The sequence below is a fragment of the Saccharomyces paradoxus genome, chromosome IV, assembly GCF_002079055.1.
Source record: "Saccharomyces paradoxus chromosome IV, complete sequence".
Classification (NCBI taxonomy): domain Eukaryota; kingdom Fungi; phylum Ascomycota; class Saccharomycetes; order Saccharomycetales; family Saccharomycetaceae; genus Saccharomyces; species Saccharomyces paradoxus.
The window spans coordinates 968,442-990,849 of record NC_047490.1 but is presented as its reverse complement, the minus strand read 5'-3'; the positions used below and the strand labels follow the sequence as shown (position 1 = coordinate 990,849).

The window sequence follows — 22,408 nt, the reverse complement described above, 5'->3', positions numbered from 1 at the left end:
TTGCGATCCCCTTCAAGGTGGTCTATTTTACCGGCAGAGGTAGCAGATTGTTTTCTTTATGTGTTTGCCCTTTACAGATGATGAAGTTGCTCCTTCAAAAAGCTAAACAGCGCAGCTAATAGCATTTTTCACGAAAAATTTGACCGTTTATGAGAAAGTCTTAAAAACTAGCAGTCGATTTCTGGCGCAGCGAAATATAGCATTAATGTCCAGTATGCATAATTGAATTCTGTCTTGAGATTATGCACCTTGCGTATCATGCACTTTGCAGACTGCCCGGTAGAAACAGCAATTTTTAAGTGAGGGTCTTATTCCCAACCTTTTTTTTATATTGTGTTGGTAATGAAAATAATGAGACGTTAGAATTGTCGAACTCAAAGCAATCTAGTTTATTTTCTTCTTTAAAGACAATCTTACTTGCTATGCGTTATTACTATTGAGGTTCTGTTTCCGTCAGCACCTTTTTAGTCAGTACCTTTCAGGTGGCAGTAGTGCGATCCCTTGAAAAGATGTAAATCGTCAACAATGACAGGAGAAATGAATAAATCATGCAGCACGTCTGACATATACTGCTATAATTGGACATCGTGTTATCGGTGTTGATTCTCAATTGCTTGGTGGTTATTTTATATGAGATAGAAACCTAACATCGGAGAATCCAACGGCTTATTTTTTACATTCCAATCAGTTGTACTTTGTTATCATCTATTAATTGGAAACCTTCGGGAATAAACTATTATCTAGAGTCCCTTAACATACCTGCGCTCCACGAAGTAACTAATCTTTACTCAAAGGTCACCTCTTGCAAACTGGACTTTATTAATTTTGTCAAGCAGTTCGCAATTCAATAAAGTAATTACTGCCAATTAGTGTAGGAAGAGAATCAAAATTAGATCATAGCGAACGATCAACATGAATAGACTTTCATTTATTAAAACGCCTTTCAACATAGCAGCGAAATGGAGGTTAGAAGATACTTTTCTGCTCATCATAATGGTATTACTTAATTATCCGGTATATTATCAGCAGCCATTCGAACGTCAATTTTACCTTAATGATCTCACTATATCACATCCTTATGCGACAACTGAACGTGTCAATAACACCATGTTGTTCGTTTACAGTTTTATTGTGCCATCGTTGACTATATTGATAATTGGTTCCATCTTGGCCGATAGAAGACATTTGCTTTTTATTTTGTACACATCTCTCCTTGGTTTATCACTCGCTTGGTTTAGTACAAGTTTCTTCACAAACTTCATCAAGAATTGGATTGGAAGACTAAGACCAGATTTTCTAGATCGTTGCCAACCTCTTGAAGGCCTGTCATCGGACACTTTGTATACTGCAAAGGAGGTGTGTACCACCAAGAACCACGAACGTTTGTTGGATGGATTTAGAACAACTCCGTCAGGCCATTCAAGTGAAAGTTTCGCAGGACTGGGTTATTTATATTTTTGGCTATGTGGCCAACTTTTGACTGAATCACCACTGATGCCCTTATGGAGGAAAATGGTGGCCTTTCTGCCATTGTTAGGAGCCGCACTAATTGCTCTCTCTAGAACTCAAGATTACAGACATCATTTCGTCGATGTAATTCTAGGGTCTATATTGGGTTATATAATGGCACACTTTTTCTATAGAAGAACTTTTCCAGCCATTGATGACCCTCTTCCGTTCAAACCATTGATGGATGACTCAGATGTCACTCTGGAGGAAGCAGTCAGCCGTCAGAGGATCCCGGATGAGGAACTACATCCTTTGTCCGACGAAGGCGTCTGAGAATAAAATATAATTATATAGTCCATATGACACATAAAGTCAACATGTATTTATCGTTCTGTATAGGATGACCGCAGTACCATAAGGATGGCACGTTATATCTTTCTTTAATTAATCCTGACGTGCAACGACCTGTTCGTTATATCCTGAACAATTTCAACATCACATTACACGAAAGTGTTAAATCTATTATTTGTTTTAAGTTGGACTTTAATAAAATAGGTAGCTTCTTAGCGAACAGGTGAATAACTGATTTTTGAGATAATAAGCCCAGCGCGTAATCAACTTTTTAACGCTCTAAATTATTTCTGCGCAAATTTACTTTTACATTCATCTTTATCTTTTCATCCGCAGGGAGTTGGCTTCATTACAGAAAGACATTCATCACATTACATTTTCAATTTTTATATTGTTGGAAAGCCCTCATTGTCTTCTAAGTTTTTATAAGCATTGAATTTTTTTTCAATAAATACCATTCCCTTTAACGCATACTATGTATAAATGTCATTAAGTCACCTCACTTTAGATCAATATTATGAGATACAGTGCAACGAACTTGAAGCGATACGTTCCATTTATATGGATGATTTTATTGACTTGACTAAAAGAAAGTCGAGCTGGGATAAGCAGCCACAGATCATATTTGAAATTACCCTTCGATCCGTTGATAACGAGCCAGTAGAGTCTTCTATAACGTTACATTTCGCGATGACACCAATGTATCCTTATACCGCTCCCGAAATAGAATTCAGGAATGTACAAAATGTAATGGATAGTCAATTGCAAATGTTGAAAAGTGAGTTTAAGAAAATCCACAACACCTCCCGAGGGCAGGAGATTATATTTGAAATTACATCCTTTACTCGAGAAAAACTGGATGAATTTCAAAATGTGGTTAATACACAATCCTTGGAAGATGACCGATTGCAAAGAATCAAAGAAACTAAAGAAAAGTTAGAAAAAGAAGAAAGAGAGAAACAACGAGAAACGATAAAAAAAAGATCAGATGAACAGCGAATGATAGATGAAATTGTTCAAAGAGAGTTGGAGAAAAGGCAGGATGATGATGATGATGAATTATTATTCAATAGAACGACCCAGTTGGATTTACATCCACCTTCAGAATGGATTGCATCAGGGGAAGCTATTGTCTTTTCAAAAACTATAAAGGCAAAATTGCCCAATAACTCAATGTTCAAGTTTAAAGCAGTTGTGAATCCTAAGCCAATAAAACTGACATCAGATATATTCAGTTTTTCTAAGCAATTTCTTGTAAAGCCATATATTCCACCAGAATCTCCGCTGGCAAATTTTTTAATGTCTTCCGAAATGATGGAAAATTTCTATTATTTACTGTCTGAAATTGAGTTGGATAATAGCTATTTCAACACAAGTAATGGAAAAAAAGAAATAGCTAACTTGGAGAAAGAGCTAGAGACAGTGTTGAAAGTTAAGCATGACAATGTAAATCGATTGTTCGGTTATACAGTAGAGCGTATGGGGAGGAATAATGCCACATTTGTTTGGAAAATAAGACTTCTAACAGAGTACTCTAACTACTACCCAGTGGGAGATTTGATACAATCCGTTGGGTTTGTTAACTTAGCAACAGCACGTATTTGGATGATCAGATTGCTTGAAGGATTGGAAGCCATACACAAATTAGGTATTATTCATAAATGTATCAACTTAGAAACCGTGATTCTGGTAAAGGATGCAGATTTTGGAAGCACTATTCCCAAGCTAGTCCACTCTACTTATGGCTTCACTGTATTGAGTATGCTATCGAGATATCCAAACAAAAATGGCTCTTCAGTTGAGTTATCTCCAAGCACGTGGATAGCTCCTGAGTTGGTGAAATTCAGAAACGCCAAACCTCAGAGATTGACTGATATTTGGCAACTTGGCGTTTTGTTCATTCAGATAATTAGTGGATCTGATATAGTAATGAATTTTGAAACGCCTCAAGAATTCCTAGATTCAACAAGTATGGATGAAACTTTATATGACCTTCTTTCGAAAATGCTTAGTACTGATCCGAAGAAAAGATTAGGAACATTAGAGCTATTGCCTATGAAATTCTTAAGGACCAATATTGACTCCACGATCAATCGATTTAACTTAGTTTCTGAGAGCGCCAATTCTAATTCATTGGAGTTAGTTCCTGGGGATACCACAGATTTTCGGGGCAATGGAGGTAGAACACTTTCACAATCTAGTATACGAAGAAGGTCATTTAATGTTGGCTCCAGATTCTCTTCTATAAATCCTGCAACGCGATCGCGATATGCTTCTGACTTTGAAGAGATTGCAGTTTTAGGCCAGGGCGCATTTGGTCAAGTCGTCAAGGCACGTAATGCTCTCGACAGCAGGTACTATGCAATCAAGAAGATTAGGCACACGGAAGAAAAGCTATCTACTATATTAAGTGAAGTAATGTTGCTAGCAAGCTTGAATCATCAATATGTTGTGCGTTATTATGCTGCGTGGTTAGAAGAAGACGGTATGGATGAAAACGTTTTTGAATCGACTGACGAACAAAGCGACTTAAGCGAATCTTCCTCTGATTTTGAAGAAAATGATTTATTAGATCAAAGTAGTATCTTCAAAAATAGAACAAATCATGATTTGGATAACAGTAACTGGGATTTTATATCGGGATCAGGATATCCTGATATCGTTTTTGAAAATAGTTCTCGAGATAATGAAAATGAAGATTTAGGCCATGATACCTCTTCAACCTCTTCAAGTGAAAGTCAAGACGATACTGATAAAGAATCAAAGAGTATCCAGAACGTTCCAAAAAGGAGGAGTGGTGTAAAACCTATGACTGCTGTTAAGAAGAGAAGTACGCTTTTTATTCAAATGGAGTACTGTGAAAATAGAACGCTATATGATTTGATCCATTCCGAAAATTTAAATCAACAACGCGATGAATATTGGAGATTATTTCGACAAATACTGGAAGCATTGAGTTATATACATTCTCAAGGTATCATTCATAGAGACCTGAAGCCAATGAATATTTTTATCGATGAATCGAGAAATGTTAAAATCGGCGATTTTGGATTGGCTAAGAATGTTCATAGATCCCTGGATATACTCAAGCTAGATTCACAGAATTTGCCAGGCAGTTCAGACAATTTGACATCTGCCATCGGTACAGCAATGTATGTTGCTACTGAAGTTTTGGATGGCACAGGTCATTATAATGAAAAGATCGATATGTACTCACTTGGAATCATATTTTTTGAAATGATCTATCCATTCACTACGGGTATGGAGAGAGTTAACATTTTGAAAAAGTTAAGATCAGTGTCGATAGAATTTCCTCCTGATTTTGACGATAATAAGATGAAAGTGGAAAAGAAAATTATAAGGTTACTCGTAGACCATGATCCTAATAAAAGGCCTGGTGCTAGGGCATTACTAAACAGTGGTTGGCTTCCTGTAAAACACCAGGATGAAGTAATCAAAGAGGCCTTAAAGAGTTTGTCGAATCCTTCATCCCCTTGGCAACAGCAGGTCAGAGAAAGTTTATTTAACCAATCTTACAGTCTAACAAATGATATTCTATTTGACAACTCAGTACCGACATCCACTCCTTTTGCAAACATTCTGAGGTCTCAAATGACAGAAGAGGTAGTTAAAATTTTTAGGAAACATGGAGGCATTGAAAACAATGCTCCCCCAAGGATTTTTCCAAAGGCGCCCATATACGGTACGCAGAATGTATATGAAGTGCTTGACAAGGGCGGCACCGTCTTACAGTTACAATATGATTTAACCTATCCTATGGCTAGGTATTTGTCTAAAAATCCAAGTTTGATTTCTAAGCAATATAGGATGCAGCACGTTTACAGACCTCCTGATCATTCAAGGTCAAGTTTGGAACCTAGAAAGTTTGGTGAGATCGACTTCGATATAATTTCAAAATCTTCTTCGGAGTCAGGTTTTTATGATGCAGAAAGCTTGAAAATTATCGATGAAATATTAACCGTATTTCCTGTGTTCGAAAAAACGAATACTTTTTTCATATTAAATCATGCTGATATTTTGGAGAGTGTCTTCAATTTTACGAATATTGATAAAGCACAAAGGCCCCTGGTTTCACGGATGTTGTCGCAAGTTGGCTTTGCAAGGTCATTCAAGGAAGTTAAGAATGAATTAAAGGCACAATTGAATATATCTTCTACAGCATTGAATGATTTGGAATTATTTGATTTCAGACTGGACTTCGAAGCAGCCAAAAAGCGCCTGCATAAATTGATGATTGATAGTCCACATCTAAAAAAAATTGAGGACTCGTTGTCGCATATATCAAAGGTTCTCAGTTACTTAAAACCCTTAGAGGTGGCGAGAAACGTTGTGATATCTCCCTTGAGTAACTACAATAGCGCTTTTTACAAGGGAGGTATCATGTTTCATGCGGTTTATGACGATGGATCCTCACGTAATATGATAGCTGCTGGAGGGAGGTATGATACTTTGATATCCTTTTTTGCCAGACCATCAGGAAGAAAGAGCAGCAATACTCGTAAGGCCGTAGGTTTCAACTTAGCATGGGAAACAATCTTCGGTATAGCTCAAAACTATTTCAAACTTGCTTCGGGAAATAGGATAAAGAAGAGAAACAGGTTTTTGAAAGATACAGCGGTTGATTGGAAGCCAAGCAGGTGTGATGTATTGATATCGAGTTTTTCGAATTCTTTACTAGACACAATCGGGGTCACGATATTGAATACATTGTGGAAGCAAAATATTAAAGCGGATATGTTGAGGGATTGCTCTTCGGTGGATGATGTCGTTAGTGGCGCTCAACAGGACGGTATAGACTGGATTTTGCTGATTAAGCAACAAGCATATCCCCTAACCAATCATAAGAGGAAGTATAAGCCACTAAAAATAAAAAAATTGAGCACAAATGTTGATGTAGATTTAGATCTCGATGAGTTTTTAACTTTGTACCAACAAGAAACTGGTAATAAAACTTTAATTACCGATAGCCTGACTCTGGGCGATAAGGGTGACGAATTTAAAAGATGGGATGAAAGCAGCAGTGCCGGTAGTAGTCAAGAAGGTGATATAGATGATGTTGTTGCTGGTTCGACTAATAATCAAAAGGTAATTTATGTTCCAAACATGGCTACAAGATCTAAGAAAGCTAATAAAAGAGAAAAATGGGTTTACGAGGATGCAGCCAGAAATTCTTCGAGTATGATAATACACAGTTTATCCAATGCGCCAATTATTACTGTTGATGCCTTGAGAGATGAGACTTTGGAAATAATCTCAATTACTTCCTTGGCTCAGAAGGAAGAATGGCTGAGAAAAGTATTTGGGTCAGGTAATAACTCAACTCCTAGAAGCTTTGCCACGAGCATTTATAATAACCTTTCCAAAGAGGCTCATAAAGGGAATAGATGGGCAATATTATATTGCCACAAAACCGGAAAATCATCTGTTATTGACTTGCAAAGATAAGCCTTTAAGGGTCTGTGCGGCGCTATAACGCAGCCGTTAAAGGTAAGTATATACAACGTCCTATATACCATGTTTATAATAGTTGATTCATCTAGTTCACCGTTGTAAGATGAAGTAGGTTATATATGTTCCAGGTAGTAAAGGCAGTTGTGGATTTATTGTGATGGTTTATTTCTTCTCTCCTCTTCCAAACTTCGCATTTTATTTAATTTTTCGGTGAATATGAGTGCGTGCGAGTATTGAATGAGGCCCTTCTACCTCTTATGGAGGACCTAATAAATAACCATAATATGATGCTTTCATTCAGAGTTCTGACGAGCTCATTCGGTTCCGTACCAAGGTCCCAAATCAGACGGTTGGGAACCAGTTTATTAATACAGAATTCCAAAGTGCGAGATGACCGTTGGAGAGATGAACTGGCTGCAGAGAAGGAGACCAATAAGAGAAACAAGCCAGTGGATACGAAGATCAAGACCATGAAGACGCTTAAAAATTCCAAGAATCCTACTCGCTTTCTGAGACGAAGTTTTGTGCCAAACCACGGAGTTGAGGAAAAAGGACGTGATAATCTGGAGGATGTTCTTAGTAAAAAGTACTTGAAGGTGAAGAACTGTATCACAATTACCACCGGAGAGGGCTATGATCTCAAACAATGTATGAGATTGCTTAATAGCCAAGGGTTACAACCGACAAATTTGGTGCCTGATGAAATCGTTATATTTGGTTATCAGGATAATGGCGATAAGGGTGAAATAATGATTTTAGGTCAAAATGGATCTATTGTAAGCTGGGGCTTCAATGAAGCTACTGTTAGAAACAGGGTAGTGCCTTTGGTTGAAACGGCAAGCATAAATCCGCTTAATGGAGAAGAGTTTGAGACTGAGGACATGGACTACGTGGAATTAAAAAAGAAACAAGATCTTGATAAGATTTTTAGTTCGAACAATAAGATAACACCAAAAATCGCAGGAGAAAGCTTTCTTTCCGGGGATTTGATAATAATCAACTCGTTGGATTCTGATCAAGGAATGCTAGATAAGGCAGCATTCTCAAGTGGCGTATCGAGAAGCACTAACTTGGCAGTCTTAGAAAAAGCAATGGAAAAACATATATCAAAGGCCAGAACAATAACAGAAAACATTTCTAAAGGAACAAAGCTAAACTTAAGATCAAGCGACGCATTGAAGTCAATAGGCCGGCTTTTTTTAATTAGAGGGAAGTTGAATCTCTATTCGGAGCTAATTGAGACTCCTGATCTTTATTGGAGTGAACCCCAGTTGGAAGAGATTTTCAAAAATGTTTCGAGATATTTGGATATAGGTCCAAGAATAAATATTCTCAATAGCAAGCTGGACTACTCTACAGACGAGTGTCGAGCCCTCATCTCTCTCTTGAACGAGAGAAATAGCACATTCTTGGAATGGATAATTATATACCTGATTGCTTTTGAGTTGTGCTTTGAAATTTATCATTTCTACCAGAAATATTCTTCTTACTGCACAGAAACTGCGAATGATGATTTAGATGAGTACTAACTAAAAGGATTTTCTTTGTAAATAAGGGTTACTCTTGTATATATATATACGCAACGATATAGGAAAGAAGTCTTCTCGGTGACGCCAATACTCTCAGTCGAACATCACTGTCTCTTCTTTTTATCAGAAAAAGGGTTTTATATAAAACCGCGCACATGATTTGGCTCTTAGGACTCATCAAATTTTTAAACAGGCAAGTGATGCGCTCTGCCTTTATAAGCAATTTTCGTGATAAAATTTAGATTGCACATTCCCGAATCGCTTGCGATGAACAATCTTTATTTATCGGAACGTGCATTAGTACGTGATGATGTATTCGGAAAGTGCAATAAAAAATATCTGAGTAAATAAATAAAGCCGCTTAGTAACAATATGACATAAAACTAACTACCACTGTCATGAAAACCCTGATAACGTGGCGTCATTTTTATTACACCTGTATATTTCAGCCCGTCTCAAACCTACCTGAGCGACGGAGAATAGCGACTGGCATCGCAGACGAGGTTTTTGCTTTTTCCATGTGGGCGTTCTGCCCTATAATGTTACGCAGTTTCCGAACTTCGCTGACACGTGGGAGGTGGGATATAATATTAGCACGGGTTCATTTTTGTGTCGCCTGGGAAAAAATAGACTCATCTCTTGTATGGCGCGCTAGTAATTTATTACTTACGATGCGCAGAAGCTTATCTGTTGTTTTTCCATTCGGTATAAAAGTTGAATGATTTCACCAGACGTTTGTATATCCTGACTTACTGTGATGTAAATAGAAGTTTCGTTAGCTGCCACACCACCAAACTTTTTGAACTAAGAGAAACGACAGCAATTGTTCTTTAACCTGGCACCAAGATGGAACAAACCTTGAGACGCTCCGATGATGTACTGAAAATGAGACAACAGGAGGAAGAAACAAGGCAGGCAGAGTATGCTGAAGCTCAAGGGGAGAGGGAGGAGGTCAAGTGTATTGATTACATTATAGATTTGGAAGCAGGCCTTCCGCGCCACGAAAGTAGTGGGAAAAGTAATACCTTCAAACAATATTATGATGCCTTTTTGGGTTTTATTGAGGAGCTCATTATTGTCATAATTATTGTGTTGCTGTTGTACAGTTTAACAATGGTCGGTCTTTTCTATGTGATGACAATGACGAAGTTTTTGTTCTAATAGTGAGAATAATAGGATTCATTGTTCTTTTCAAGATTTTTCTTTTTGATAGTGCATGCTTTCAGAAATTATGCAGGGAGGTAAAAGGAAATATTATTATATGTATTCGTATCCGGGCCTTTTTTTCTTCGCAATGTGCGTTTGTTTTATAGTAATTTGATGATTTTTTATGTTTTTATGTCTTTGGGCTCCGCAGTTAAGAAAAGAATAGAAAAAAACTGCAAAGGAATAAAAAAAGTTGCGGGCATCTTTTATGCTACCCTTAGTACAAAGTGTAATATTTACAATCTATACGTACCTATATATACATATGTTTATGCATGCATGTATATGCATATAGCGTTGCTTTTATTTCAGTTTTTTCGTTAGCTTTCACGCGCATTTTCAGATGTAAGCATAGCAGCATACTTGTTTCTATTTTCCGAGTCCTCTTTTAAAAGCTGCAGTATTTGGTCAGTTATTTTTTCGATGATGGTATAAGCTTCGTGGCAACATTTCATTAATGTCAAAGCATCCATTGGTAAACCGCCCGCTTTGGAAACTTGTACCACTTCACGGTTTTTGTTCAACGTAACAGTCAGGACACCATCTCGCAGTAATTCTTCTTTCAATGTTGCATCAATAATCGAAATTTCTGAGTTGGTTTCACCCTTTATGTTTTCCTCGGTGTCTTGAGGGTTGAAGAAAGAAAAAGTTACACATATTGGAATATGCAGTATACCTAGTGGAACTGGCTCTCTTTCATTAACAGGATGAACAATGATTTGTTCGCCATGGACAGTTATATCTGGCTTCTTAAAGTGCATCAATCCTGTCATGACAGCAATACACGAAGCGTCAATAAATCCACCGTCACAATCCAGAAAATGCACATCTGCTCTCACGGCCCAGCATTTACTGCCAGCAACGATGCATAGCCCTTCCACGTCCAGTGCACCGGACCGCCTAACAGATTTTTCAATTATTCTTGAACATAGGATTTCATCTTCACCTGTAATGTTTCCATTTTCAAATTGAGAACCAGCCATAGGAGATATTTCAGTTGATATTACAAATAACCCTTCAAATGGCCTATCCTCGTATGGCTGTGCTATTTGGCAACTAATCCTGCAGTGAACTTTGGTATTACCCATTTTCACGCTGACATCGCCAAATTCTTTACCAAACGTTATTTTCACGTCACGAAATTGGTCAAAGGAGCGGCCATCCAGTCTATAATTTTGTCTCAAGGCTTCTAAGATGAATTTTGACTCTGATGCGGATATTTCAATGTCTTTTGCCATTTGCCTTTTTATTTAATATATATTCTGATCAATCTTGCAATGACTATACTCCCGTTCTATGATGTATGACGCCTGAAACTTAGTAAGACGGAAAGAAAAACAGAGATTTTTGATAAGGCAAGTGTAATGTAGTAACCTTTTCCTATTTCTTATTTTTCAGGCATTTATTCACATCATCGAGGGAAAAGTTGTTAATTTTTTCTTGAATTCGAGAAAGAAAAAGGTAGCCTGTTCGTTGATAGTGACAATATTATATTATTGTCTCGCATTGAAATTACTACCACTAGTTTTAGCATTTAATATGTTGTCTAATTATCGTACTAGTTACTTACGTTTAAAAAACCCATCGATGGCCCCTTTTCCTATCGCTACTTTTGGTCTTTTACTTTGAATTACTTTTTTTGTAACTTTTTTCACTGACAACGAAACGCTGCCATTCGAACTTAAGCCTACATTCACGGCGCTTTTCATCAGTAGTTCTTTCTCAGCATTTTGTGATTCTTTTGTAATTTCATAGTTCTCGAGGTCTATGAAACTAGCTTTTATATCTAGGTTTGTGCAACTGCTAGCCATTGTGGGTGAAAAGGTAACTAAATTATGGTAGGCTGCCCTCGGAATCAGAGAGATCAAAAGGCTAGTAGCCGTAACTACCTTGTAGCTCTGTTCTATTTCCGTTGGTACATTTTTAAGTGTAGGGATACTCGGAGGAAAGTTCTTCACGATTTTTGATACCTTGCCTACCAAATATTTTGTTATCATTGCAGGCGTGATCTTGTAATATACGTCGCCACATTCCTCAATTGTTTCGCTAACTTTTGTTAGCCCACTTTTGAGGCAGCTTAAAGAAATGCTGTCCCAATTCTTGTCGTGGGTATCCGTTAATAAATCATGGTAATCACGCACCGTAAGAAATCTCTCGTGATTTTTGCTGCTACTGATTTGGTTATCATTAGTGTCGCTTGAATTGGCGTAATCTTGTTCATCTGCTGTAACGCTGTTCTTATAGTAAAAACCAATCAAACTGAAAGTAATGTCATGTAAAGAACAAAAGTAAATTTTGCTTGATTTAAAAACATAACCTTCGGAGGGGTTAGAAGTATTTACAATGAAAGTCGATTTGATCGGGTGATTTTCCTTTGTATAATGATATTTATCATTTGCCAAGTCTTCCTCATGTGAATACGAGGGCCCTTTACCGAATTGGAAAGACCTTATTTCGTAAAGTTTTCCACTGATGTCTTCAAAGAGTTCGATACGATGTTTGGACGTAATATTGGAAGGTGGCGGCAGCGTAAACGTGTTAATATTTTTCGAAGCCTCATAACCATCCGGTAATATTATTACTCTTCCTTCGCTTCCAATGTCGGAGATGGTCATACTTTTTGTTTGAGAGGATTGAAAAGAAATTTAATTAATATGAAAGAATAAGATGAATTTTATAATTGATTATTCTTAACTTTTGTATCAGAATCTTCTACCAGATCTCACTTTTATTCTCATCGCGCTTGTCCACTTGACGAAATTGAGAAGATACAGTGCCTTAAAAAAAAACGCGTTAAATCAATAAACGCATCTTAGGAAAGATTTCATAATGTAACTAGCTATCCGCTACTAAGAACCTTTAAAAGACAGTGAGTTGAAATTTGCCTCATTTTTTAGTCTTTGGCTTCTTTTTTATATGTATATGTCCACCTTGCTGATTAGTACAATATCGTGACAATTTTTGGAATTCCATTTTGGTTAAAGATAATGATGCCACGAAAAAAAATTGTAGCATAAGTTTCCCTAGTGAATTTGGGAACTGACAAAAGAATGTGAATCCTTACATATTATAAATTCGTACGAGCTTTTCTTTATTCTTTCGTATTCTATTAATTAAAAAGAAAAAACTTGAAAACTTCTTTATACTATAAGTAAGCGGGATATAAAGCACATCCCAACTGGAAGTATTGGATAGGTCTAATACGCTAGCAAGTTGAGGAATTTACTACAAGTTCAATGGAGCGACCCAAATTTTATATATAAATTCCAACTCAAAGTTCAATTGATGAACTCTTCTGTTGGAATAAAATTCTAATATCATCTATTTAGTAGTATATTATCACACGCGGTGTAAGAGGATGGCATATAGATTGAGAAACAGTCATCCAATCTAATGGAAGCTGAAATGCAAGGATTGATAATGTAATAAGATAATGAACTACACCATATAAAACGAAAGAAGAAATATTATTATTATTCTGTAGAATTATCGATTCCCTCTTGTGGATTCCAATATTCTCGAGGAGAACTTCTAGTATATTCCGTATACCTAATATTATAGTTTTTATCAATAATGGAATCCCAGCATTTATCCAATTGTTCACATAATTCTCAAATATAACCTCTATAGTTTTCAGTAAATTTATTAAGAGCTCAAGAGAAACCACTTGTTCTAATAGTAGTCTATTCTTGCTCCAAATTATTGAGGACGTAATTAGATTTATTTACCTGATAATATAGATGTTTTAATGTCAAAGTGATAACAAAGTACAATCCGATGTAGTGTAACGGCTATCACATCACGTTCTCACCGTGGAGACCGGGGTTCGACTCCCCGCTTCGGAGTTTCTTTTTAGCTAGCGGAAGCAGTGCGAGCCTTGAGCCATTCACTGTTACAGTTTTACTGTTTTACTGTAATGCTACTAGTTATCATTATTCTCTATCTTTTTTTTGATTGCTATTCCAATGCTGCTACCGATATCGGGAATAACAGTTCAGTATTTCCCCCATCATATACGCCGGTGTACATAAGTTAGAGTGAAAAAGTTTCACATAGTATTTCAATGTTTAGAACATAAAATTATGCACAAATTTTCATAAATAAATCTAGAAAATACTTAAGTTTTATTAACCGACCCATAAATAAGAATGTTACTTTTGTTCTTTCTTCCTTGCATTACTACTGCCTGTATTGTTTATGTTTTGGAGGAAAAAGTTATAATTAATGTTATGAACTAAACATACCACATGGAAGGCGGAAACCATCTTTCACCTCCAAGAACATTATGCACCACCATCATTAGTATTTGCAAGTGGATAGGTTAGACATTACGGATAAGACAATGATTATAGGGAGCAAATCAAGGAAGACCAGAACGATCCCTTCAACTTAGGGGTACTTCGTGAAGAAGATTTGCTATCAACGTTTACCGACCATCCGATAGTTCGTTTAACTGAATATGGAGCAAAATTATAATTGAAGAACTTTGGGTAGACAGGAAGATGACATCCTTCCTTATCCACTCTGCTTAATTTTTTTCATTATCTCAAACTCAGCAGGTGTAGTTCTATAGTTCTATACATATTACCATGGTATTTTTACCAACCAATATTGAATTAAAATATACGTACTAATATGCACGTATGCTATTAACCTATTCTGGGCGGCGCCGGCGCCAATAAAACCAAGGCCCATTCGAGCACCGGGACTTACTTGGACTTTTCTCTATTGTAAAGCGGAAAAAAAATTATCACCCCGCCCCCTCCTCCGCTGCTCCACACTAAAAAACGGTCAGCAAATGGCAGAATAACGCGGTACTGAGCAGTTTTTCCGTCCTTGAAACCCAGTCATACTGAAAAGTCCCTAAAATTATTCCGAGATTATTCCCAAGAACAAGCGGGAAAAAGGTCCGGGGAAATGGAGTCCGTGCGAGCTTTATTAGGATGACTGCCCCACACATTACTTCATCCTATAACTTTGTGGAAAAATTAATTGTGAGAGAAAATTCGAGTCCATTTTTTCCAGAAAACTGCCGTAGACATGGAATATCTGCCATGCTACCCCTTATTCCAGTGCCTTTTTTTTTTTTTTCATCCCACATTTTATTGCTGCCTCAATCTCCATAAAGAAAAAAATTTATATAACCAAATGACATTTTTCCTTTCTTCTCAATCTCTTTGACATGCCTATCGCTACTCTTTTTTATTAAAAAACTATATGGAGTTTTTCAATATCATAAAGAAACATTCAATAGAATTTGTTTATTTCGCTATAAGTATTTTCTGACGTATATTGAAAGTTATCAATACCGAAACTACAGCCAACAACAGTACAAAAATTATTTTTTTTTGAACACATAGGGTACACACACTCAAAGAAATGTTTGTTTCACCACCACCAGCAACTTCAAAAAACCAAGTGTTACAACGACGTCCAATAGAATCGACTAACAATAGTCATGGGTTTGCAAGCTCACTACAAGCCATCCCGGAAAACACAGTAAGTGGCAGTGATAATGCTTCCTTTCAAAGCTTGCCACTGTCGATGAGTAGCTCCCAATCCATGACTTCGTCAAGAAGGGAAAACTTTGTAAATGCCCCTCCAGAATATACTGATAGAGCTAGAGATGAAATTAAGAAAAGGTTATTAGCCTCTTCACCTAGCAGAAGGTCACACCACTCGAGTAGTATGCATTCAGTAAGCAGAAGGTCAAGCGTGGCTGAAAGCGGGAGCTTACTTTCGGATAATGCCTCATCTTACCAATCAAGTATATTTTCTGCTCCTTCTACTGTGCACACCCAACTAACTAATGATTCCTCGCTCTCCGAATTTCCTAACCACAAATTAATAACGAGGGTGAGTTTAGATGAAGCCCTACCCAAAACGTTTTATGACATGTACTCGCCGGATATCCTATTAGCAGATCCATCCAATATCCTCTGTAACGGGCGTCCCAAGTTTACCAAGAGGGAGTTATTGGATTGGGATTTAAACGATATAAGATCGTTATTAATAGTTGAGAAGTTAAGGCCCGAATGGGGTAATCAATTACCAGAGGTAGTAACAGTGGGTGACAATATGCCCCAGTTTAGGTTACAATTATTACCACTATATTCTAGTGATGAGACCATAATCGCAACTTTGGTCCATTCGGATCTGTACATGGAAGCTAACTTGGATTATGAGTTCAAACTGACTAGCGCCAAATATACAGTAGCCACTGCCAGGAAAAGGCACGAACACATAACTGGCAGAAATGAAGTCGTGATGAACTTGTCCAAACCGGAATGGAGGAATATCATCGAAAATTACCTTTTAAATATAGCAGTAGAGGCACAATGTAGATTCGATTTCAAGCAAAGATGCTCAGAATATAAGAAATGGAAGCTACAACAGTCCAACTTAAAAAGACCAGACATGCCACCACCGAGCATAATACCGCGGAAGAACAGTACAGAAACAAAATCGCTTTTGAAAAAGGCCTTATTGAAGAACATCCAGTTGAAAAATCCCAATAATAACCTCGATGAATTGATGATGAGATCAAGCGCCGCACCAAATCAACAGGGGAAAAACAAAGTCAGCTTATCTAAAGAAGAAAAGGCTACGATATGGTCGCAATGTCAGGCACAAGTTTACCAAAGATTAGGGTTAGATTGGCAGCCGGATTCAGTATCCTGAAGGGTACTAAAAAAAGCCTCCCCGATGGTTTTTTGGAGACTCTTCGATTGTATCAATACTATTCCAGGGACATCATTTTTAATAGAGGAGCTCCAATTTCCCAAGCGACTGAGGAGGAAGAGCTAATAATTTATATATACAAACTAGCTGTTGCAGCTTTATAGAGATTTAGTAATAAGAATTTTATGGGAACGTGGTACCATTATCACAGTAAAGGGCCGAAGATAGCGAGGACTAAAGTATGCGATGACGAAATACTTGAGTCCTAAGCATCACCGAATCGCAGACGTCCAGCGTATCCGTGCGTGTAATCCTGCTATCGGCAGTCGAGCACCGCATATGGAAGAAGGAGCGCGCAAGCGGTAAATGTCTTTGCTCCCGCTTTCCTGCCTCCAAGACCGATTTCGGAACACATATGAGGAGAAAGTGCTCTCTGAAATCGAAAAACCCGAGACAGCGAGAGGGATTTTGAAGACCATCACAGAAAGATCACTATTTACTGCTCCCCTCACTTCCGCAGGCCCCTAAAGGCGGGTGTTATGATATGTGTGGGCTCTGGGTGGTGCAGAGTGCCCTTTAATCACGTCCTCAAAAGGGGGTCCAGTTTATTTTGCGATGGGCGCCTCTATAAATACAAAAGAGGATTTGTCTGTTTTTGTTTGGAGGAGAGAAAGGAGAAAAAGAAGGAAACTTTGATATCGTTTGTTGTTTTTCGCCGATATTATACAATTGATACTACATTTTTGAACTAAGCAACACAACACAACACAACAATGGATTCCGCCAAGATCATCAACATTATATTATCACTTTTCTTACCACCAGTCGCCGTTTTTCTAGCCCGTGGGTGGGGTACTGACTGTATAGTGGATATCATTTTAACGATTTTAGCTTGGTTCCCAGGTATGCTATATGCTTTGTACATTGTTCTACAAGATTAAGCTCATCCAATAAACGAAAGTAACTATCAAATGAAATGAGAGAAGCAATGTTAGGAGAAAGTTTTAATATATTCGGGTCACCCTCATTTCTCTGTGTTTCCTTTCTTATTTTTTTTCTCTTAAGGTTTCCTCCTCCGCTGTTAATTTTAACTACGTGTGTATTTTTTAATAATTAATTTTATCACAAAAAAAATTCTCATCTTTTTTTTACCTTACCGTTTTTGTACTTTTTTCTTCGCTTAAATTACACATGATATAGACACTTAACTATCTGTCCTGCAAGTTCGTTTATCTATATAAATATAGCCAATATCATCTGTTTATTTGTGTAGTAGAGTTTCAAAAGATAGAACAGCCTTTTATCAGAGGGGTAGCAAATCCCTACCCACATTCCTTCTCTTTTTTTATTCTTGTGTTTTTCTAGCCTTATGGTTATTATTAGTTTTCTTTCTGTAGCAATAAATGTTATTAGCAGCGCGTCATCTTGACCTTGATTAGTAACTTAAGCAGCTTTCTGCTCACAAGCCACTTCAAAACGACTCGTAAATGATCTTTCGATCAATGATATCTTATCATAATTCGGATTTGATAGAAAATCATCGTCCTCTTCCTCATAGTAAGCGTCTTCCTTCCTTTCATTACTATTTTTATTCTGCCTTACAAACGTAACTGTACTAGATAAATTCATACGTCTGCTTTTGTTAGCACTTTCTGAACGAGTATCATATTCCAAACCAGCTGTAATATGATCAATCAATGATTCTGAAGACTCATTTAGCATATTTATTATTTCCTCATCAATGATTATTTCTTCCTTTGTGCTCGTGGGCCCACTGGTCTCTTCTTTTCCATCTCCTACTGGTAATGACGATCTATTATAGTGGAATAACTTGCAACCGTAATCAAGCAATCGGCATATATAAAGGAACAAGTCGATCGCGTCCAGTATGATAATGGGCAACAGCAATATGATCACACCCAAAGAACACATTAACTGAAAAATGTTGAACATTAACATCAGGCCTGATCTTATTTCTGATAAAATTCCACAATGCCATGTTAAAGATATTACTTTATCAAAGGCATGGTTGATAATAACAAGTGCTAATCGGCTATTCGACATGATCTCTTCTTTTCCTGATGAATTTCTTGTGTCTTGTTCGATTAAAGTTGAACCTATAAGTTTCCTAAGTTTTGGAAAAAAAAACATGATGTAGCCCAAGGTAATAACGGATAGAGATGCCTAACAAGGAAATGAAGAAAAAAAGACAATAGAAGGCCGTTGGTGTATATTCTCCGGCTACCCCGTCAAAGGACTTCCAAAAACTAATATCAAGAAAAGCAAAAAAAAAAATCGAAAAAAAAAAAATAAGGAAAAAAAAAGATCTTCATTTTTATGTTGGTAGATATGACACTCCCTTCACATTCGTTTATCTTATGTTGATTCTCCTTTAGCTCATCTACACCGTTCCTATTATCTTCCTTTTTCTCCCCTTCTCTCCTCTCCTCTCGTACGTGTTTTCTTGCCTATTACTTTCCACACGCCCTACTGACAGCTGTTGCACTTTGGCGGCACCACTCAGCCAGGATGCCCGTACCAGTACGATGACCTTCCATGCAGCCACGGCCAAACGCAAGCCCGAGCATTCGGGAATCAAAGAATTTGACTTGCATTTGCCCCGGGTCCTGCGAAGGTTTTTTATGCCGTGCAACAGGACATTCCTCTCTTCAAATTCGACCCTATTCTTTTGGGCCAGCCGGGTTCCCACTGGTTTTGTGGTTAACAATCTCGATGGATCACAGTTTACGTACGACCATTCGCGATTATTCTCACACCTCTGTACTACTGGATTTTTTGCGGATCGTAAGATCGTACAAAACTATACACTGTCAGCGTTCCTCGAAAAGGCCCAAAATCTTTTTCCTTTTGTCCTGTTTTTATATTGCCCCACCTTTCCCGGCACTACCCTTCCTGGCTTTCCATTAAGTTGAATTGTTGAGTAAAGGCAGTAAGTATGCTATTGTTAGAAGAATGCCATTTCCGCCCACACATTGGCTGATGCAATGACTCCATCTCGAAGACTATTAAGTGCAACAGAAGGCAAATGATAGCGAAAGAAGCGACGTTAATGCCGATTCATTGCGATTCCGAGCGTACTTGGCCGAAGAAGCTAATACCTAACATTTACGTTACATTTCTACACACTACGTAAAACTCAATTCTTGCTTCCTGGGTGGATGTACCTGCTTTTCATCTTTTCCATCAGCTGCAAATAGGCCACAACTATCAGTGCCAAAGGCAGATTTGTATCCACTGTCGTCGTTGGTAGGTAACTTATTTGTACTATCACGCTGAGCGTTGTCACCCGTCTTTGATGTCTTCGGGACTTCAGTATTTCCGCCTTGGCTCTTCTTTCCCTGATCCGATGCATCAGTTTCAATATTTTGCTCTTCTTCTTCCTCACTTTCATCGCAGTTTAAAACGTCGAATAAATTGTTCGAAGGTCCGTTCTTCTTCACAGTAACGGGAATGCGGTTTCTCTTCAGTGACTTCGTTGCAACTTTCACAGCGGCACCTTTTAAGCTACTAACTCCCTTTTCTTCTCCCTTGTGTGCACTAGCTTCCCTTGATAAATTTACACTGTGCTCCTCTGCAACAGCCATGTTCCTAGTCGATTCGGCGATTTCTCTGTTTGACCTGGGAATGTTAATGTTGTCAGTAAGGTCCCCCAAAGAACTTCGTTCTGACCCAATTTTCGAGATCATCATGGAGCCATCTATTTCTTGACCAGAAACTTCGTTTTCAATATAATCCAATATTCCGCACTGTAAAATCTCCCGCACGTCTACTTTACTAAGGTCTTCCACGTTTATTGGTTTCATTGGTAATGCAAAGTCGGTGTTTTCCTCCGGATTTGAGTAATAGAGTAAAGAGTTAAAAGCCGGCTCTAAAGTTCCTTGAGAGGCAATCAGGATGGCTTTAATCAACGTGTTTCCTACCTCTGGAAATGCTATCTCCAATTCTTTTAAGATACATAGTTCCTCTACAGAGGAAACTAAATCGCCTATTGTTGGATAATCAAAAACAGTGCTGTCAGCTTTCGTAGTTTCAGGTTTCTTTGTAATCAATGGAATGTCGATTGGTGAGCAACTTCCCTTTTCTTCAATGCTTGTGTACTCTTGTGATGGAAGCTCCAATTCAGGATTGGAGTTTTTGATCTTGCCCACTTTCAGAAAACCGTTCTTAGTAACATTATTTTCTTTTCCCTTTCTATTTCTCTTTCCCATGTTTGATGCCTCTCTTGTTCGTATTTAAGTACCATCCAGGGTCAAGTAGATAACAAACTATGAAAGGAAAGTTATTATGATCTGGAGGTCAAATATCCCTAGTTTCTTTTCTTCGCGAAGATCATTTTGTGTCAGCAGTGATTACTCTATTCGAACCGCCCATATTGTTGGAACTTATCTTTTCAGCCACGCGAAGACTAATTTTTTTATGCCCGCACACCTACAAACGTATTAGCGAGCGGATGGAGATGGTAATTATAAATCAGCATTTCAAGAACTTTTATGCATTGAAATAAATGTTTACATTAAAGGGGTGTATTTAAACTCATATTTTACTCTGTCAGTTTTCCTACATACAGTTTTTCATAGCTCTCAATTTATCCATAATTTTGGCTCTGTCCCATGAATTATTCGTATCTCCGACAGCTTTTTGGACTGTTGGATCCTCTAATCTCATGAATGGATTGAATTCTACCTCATCCCTCAAAGTGAAATGCCCTGCAGTGACTTCATGTTTGGAACAGAATTTCTCCAACTTATCCAATGCTTTGTTTTCACCAACATGTGGGTAAATCTTACGAACAAACTTTACATTATCACTCGTATATTCATGCCCTGGATAAACTCTAGTTTTACCCCAGTTCTCTTTGCCCACAGTTTCTAAGATAGATTCGTTTAAAGCTATGTCCATTTCTTCGCCCGTACCTTCAAAAAACCTACCGCAACCAGCGGTAAATAGTGTATCACCTGTGAAGATACATCGCTCATCTGTTTTTGGATCCTTCACATAATAACAGATAGAGTCTCTAGTATGGCAGGGTGTCCTAATACAAGTAATTTCTAAGTTACCTAAATGTAACTTTTTCAGATTCTCGGGAATATTTGTAACCTTCGGACAGTTCTTTGACCCTCCTATAACCTCAACTTTTGAAGTTGGGTTTTTTTCTTTTATATACTTTAAGATATCAGCGTTCCCATCTGCATGGTCATAATGGTGATGCGTATTAACAATTGCTTCAATACTTATCTTCTCACCTGCAGTCAACTCAGGCAGAACCTCAGGAGGCTCTGCCGGATCGATAAGCCACGATTTCTTATTTTCGCTGTCAGACAATAGATAGCAGTAATTAACACCGCCAGACTCCCATCTCATTTTGATCGATTTAACATGCATTTTGCCTTCCTCTTTTCTTGTGTTTTGTGTGTTCTTGTAGCCTTCTTTTGACACTCGTACGGTAAAGATTTGGTCAGAGAAATAGTACAATTCTTTCAAGAGGGCTATAGTAAATCTTTAAATCAGTGAAAAAATACTATATTCTCTAATAATATCCCCTAAAAACTGACGGGTAATGCAACAAAGAGGCCCACTTAGAATATATATACAGTAGGGGCAAAAGATATGAAGTTATTAAAGATCGATGAATATTAATTATTATTGTCGTTATATACCTATGTGCCCGTAAACTTTTTTCAAATAAGTCAGACTTATCC

General features: G+C 37.6%; 11 protein-coding genes and 1 non-coding gene across 12 annotated transcripts; 7 read left to right on the top strand and 5 right to left on the bottom strand.

Annotated features, from left to right (window-relative positions):
* Nucleotides 1-912: 912 nt before the first annotated feature.
* Nucleotides 913-1,782, top strand: DPP1 (bifunctional diacylglycerol diphosphate phosphatase/phosphatidate phosphatase; the record flags this gene model as incomplete). Its single annotated transcript, XM_033909618.1, has 1 exon — nt 913-1,782. The coding sequence occupies one exon, from the start codon at nt 913-915 to the stop codon at nt 1,780-1,782; it is 870 nt and encodes a 289-aa protein (XP_033765509.1).
* A 501-nt stretch (nt 1,783-2,283) lies between these two features.
* GCN2 (serine/threonine-protein kinase GCN2) lies at nt 2,284-7,266 on the top strand (the record flags this gene model as incomplete). Its single annotated transcript, XM_033909617.1, has 1 exon — nt 2,284-7,266. One exon carries the CDS (start codon nt 2,284-2,286, stop codon nt 7,264-7,266), a length of 4,983 nt encoding a protein of 1,660 aa, XP_033765508.1.
* A 290-nt stretch (nt 7,267-7,556) lies between these two features.
* Nucleotides 7,557-8,801, top strand: MRX10 (Mrx10p; the record flags this gene model as incomplete). Its single annotated transcript, XM_033909616.1, has 1 exon — nt 7,557-8,801. One exon carries the CDS (start codon nt 7,557-7,559, stop codon nt 8,799-8,801), a length of 1,245 nt encoding a protein of 414 aa, XP_033765507.1.
* An 846-nt stretch (nt 8,802-9,647) lies between these two features.
* Nucleotides 9,648-9,962, top strand: PHM6 (Phm6p; the record flags this gene model as incomplete). Its single annotated transcript, XM_033909615.1, has 1 exon — nt 9,648-9,962. One exon carries the CDS (start codon nt 9,648-9,650, stop codon nt 9,960-9,962), a length of 315 nt encoding a protein of 104 aa, XP_033765506.1.
* A 365-nt stretch (nt 9,963-10,327) lies between these two features.
* On the bottom strand, nt 10,328-11,245 carry RRP45 (exosome non-catalytic core subunit RRP45; the record flags this gene model as incomplete). The annotated part of the gene is made up of 1 exon (XM_033909614.1): nt 10,328-11,245. The coding sequence occupies one exon, from the start codon at nt 11,243-11,245 to the stop codon at nt 10,328-10,330; it is 918 nt and encodes a 305-aa protein (XP_033765505.1).
* A 324-nt stretch (nt 11,246-11,569) lies between these two features.
* RNH202 (Rnh202p) lies at nt 11,570-12,622 on the bottom strand (the record flags this gene model as incomplete). Its single annotated transcript, XM_033909613.1, has 1 exon — nt 11,570-12,622. One exon carries the CDS (start codon nt 12,620-12,622, stop codon nt 11,570-11,572), a length of 1,053 nt encoding a protein of 350 aa, XP_033765504.1.
* A 1,158-nt stretch (nt 12,623-13,780) lies between these two features.
* SPAR_Dtrna19E lies at nt 13,781-13,852 on the top strand. Its single transcript has one exon. It is a non-coding gene; the product is annotated as a tRNA-Glu (tRNA).
* Nucleotides 13,853-15,386: 1,534 nt separating this feature from the next.
* MTH1 (Mth1p) lies at nt 15,387-16,688 on the top strand (the record flags this gene model as incomplete). Its single annotated transcript, XM_033909612.1, has 1 exon — nt 15,387-16,688. The coding sequence occupies one exon, from the start codon at nt 15,387-15,389 to the stop codon at nt 16,686-16,688; it is 1,302 nt and encodes a 433-aa protein (XP_033765503.1).
* Nucleotides 16,689-17,461: 773 nt separating this feature from the next.
* On the top strand, nt 17,462-17,629 carry PMP3 (Pmp3p; the record flags this gene model as incomplete). The annotated part of the gene is made up of 1 exon (XM_033909611.1): nt 17,462-17,629. One exon carries the CDS (start codon nt 17,462-17,464, stop codon nt 17,627-17,629), a length of 168 nt encoding a protein of 55 aa, XP_033765502.1.
* Nucleotides 17,630-18,131: 502 nt separating this feature from the next.
* TLD1 (triglyceride-associated lipolysis regulator TLD1) lies at nt 18,132-18,839 on the bottom strand (the record flags this gene model as incomplete). The annotated part of the gene is made up of 1 exon (XM_033909610.1): nt 18,132-18,839. One exon carries the CDS (start codon nt 18,837-18,839, stop codon nt 18,132-18,134), a length of 708 nt encoding a protein of 235 aa, XP_033765501.1.
* Nucleotides 18,840-19,834: 995 nt separating this feature from the next.
* DON1 (Don1p) lies at nt 19,835-20,917 on the bottom strand (the record flags this gene model as incomplete). Its single annotated transcript, XM_033909609.1, has 1 exon — nt 19,835-20,917. One exon carries the CDS (start codon nt 20,915-20,917, stop codon nt 19,835-19,837), a length of 1,083 nt encoding a protein of 360 aa, XP_033765500.1.
* A 349-nt stretch (nt 20,918-21,266) lies between these two features.
* GLO2 (hydroxyacylglutathione hydrolase GLO2) lies at nt 21,267-22,091 on the bottom strand (the record flags this gene model as incomplete). The annotated part of the gene is made up of 1 exon (XM_033909608.1): nt 21,267-22,091. The coding sequence occupies one exon, from the start codon at nt 22,089-22,091 to the stop codon at nt 21,267-21,269; it is 825 nt and encodes a 274-aa protein (XP_033765499.1).
* Nucleotides 22,092-22,408: the final 317 nt, after the last annotated feature.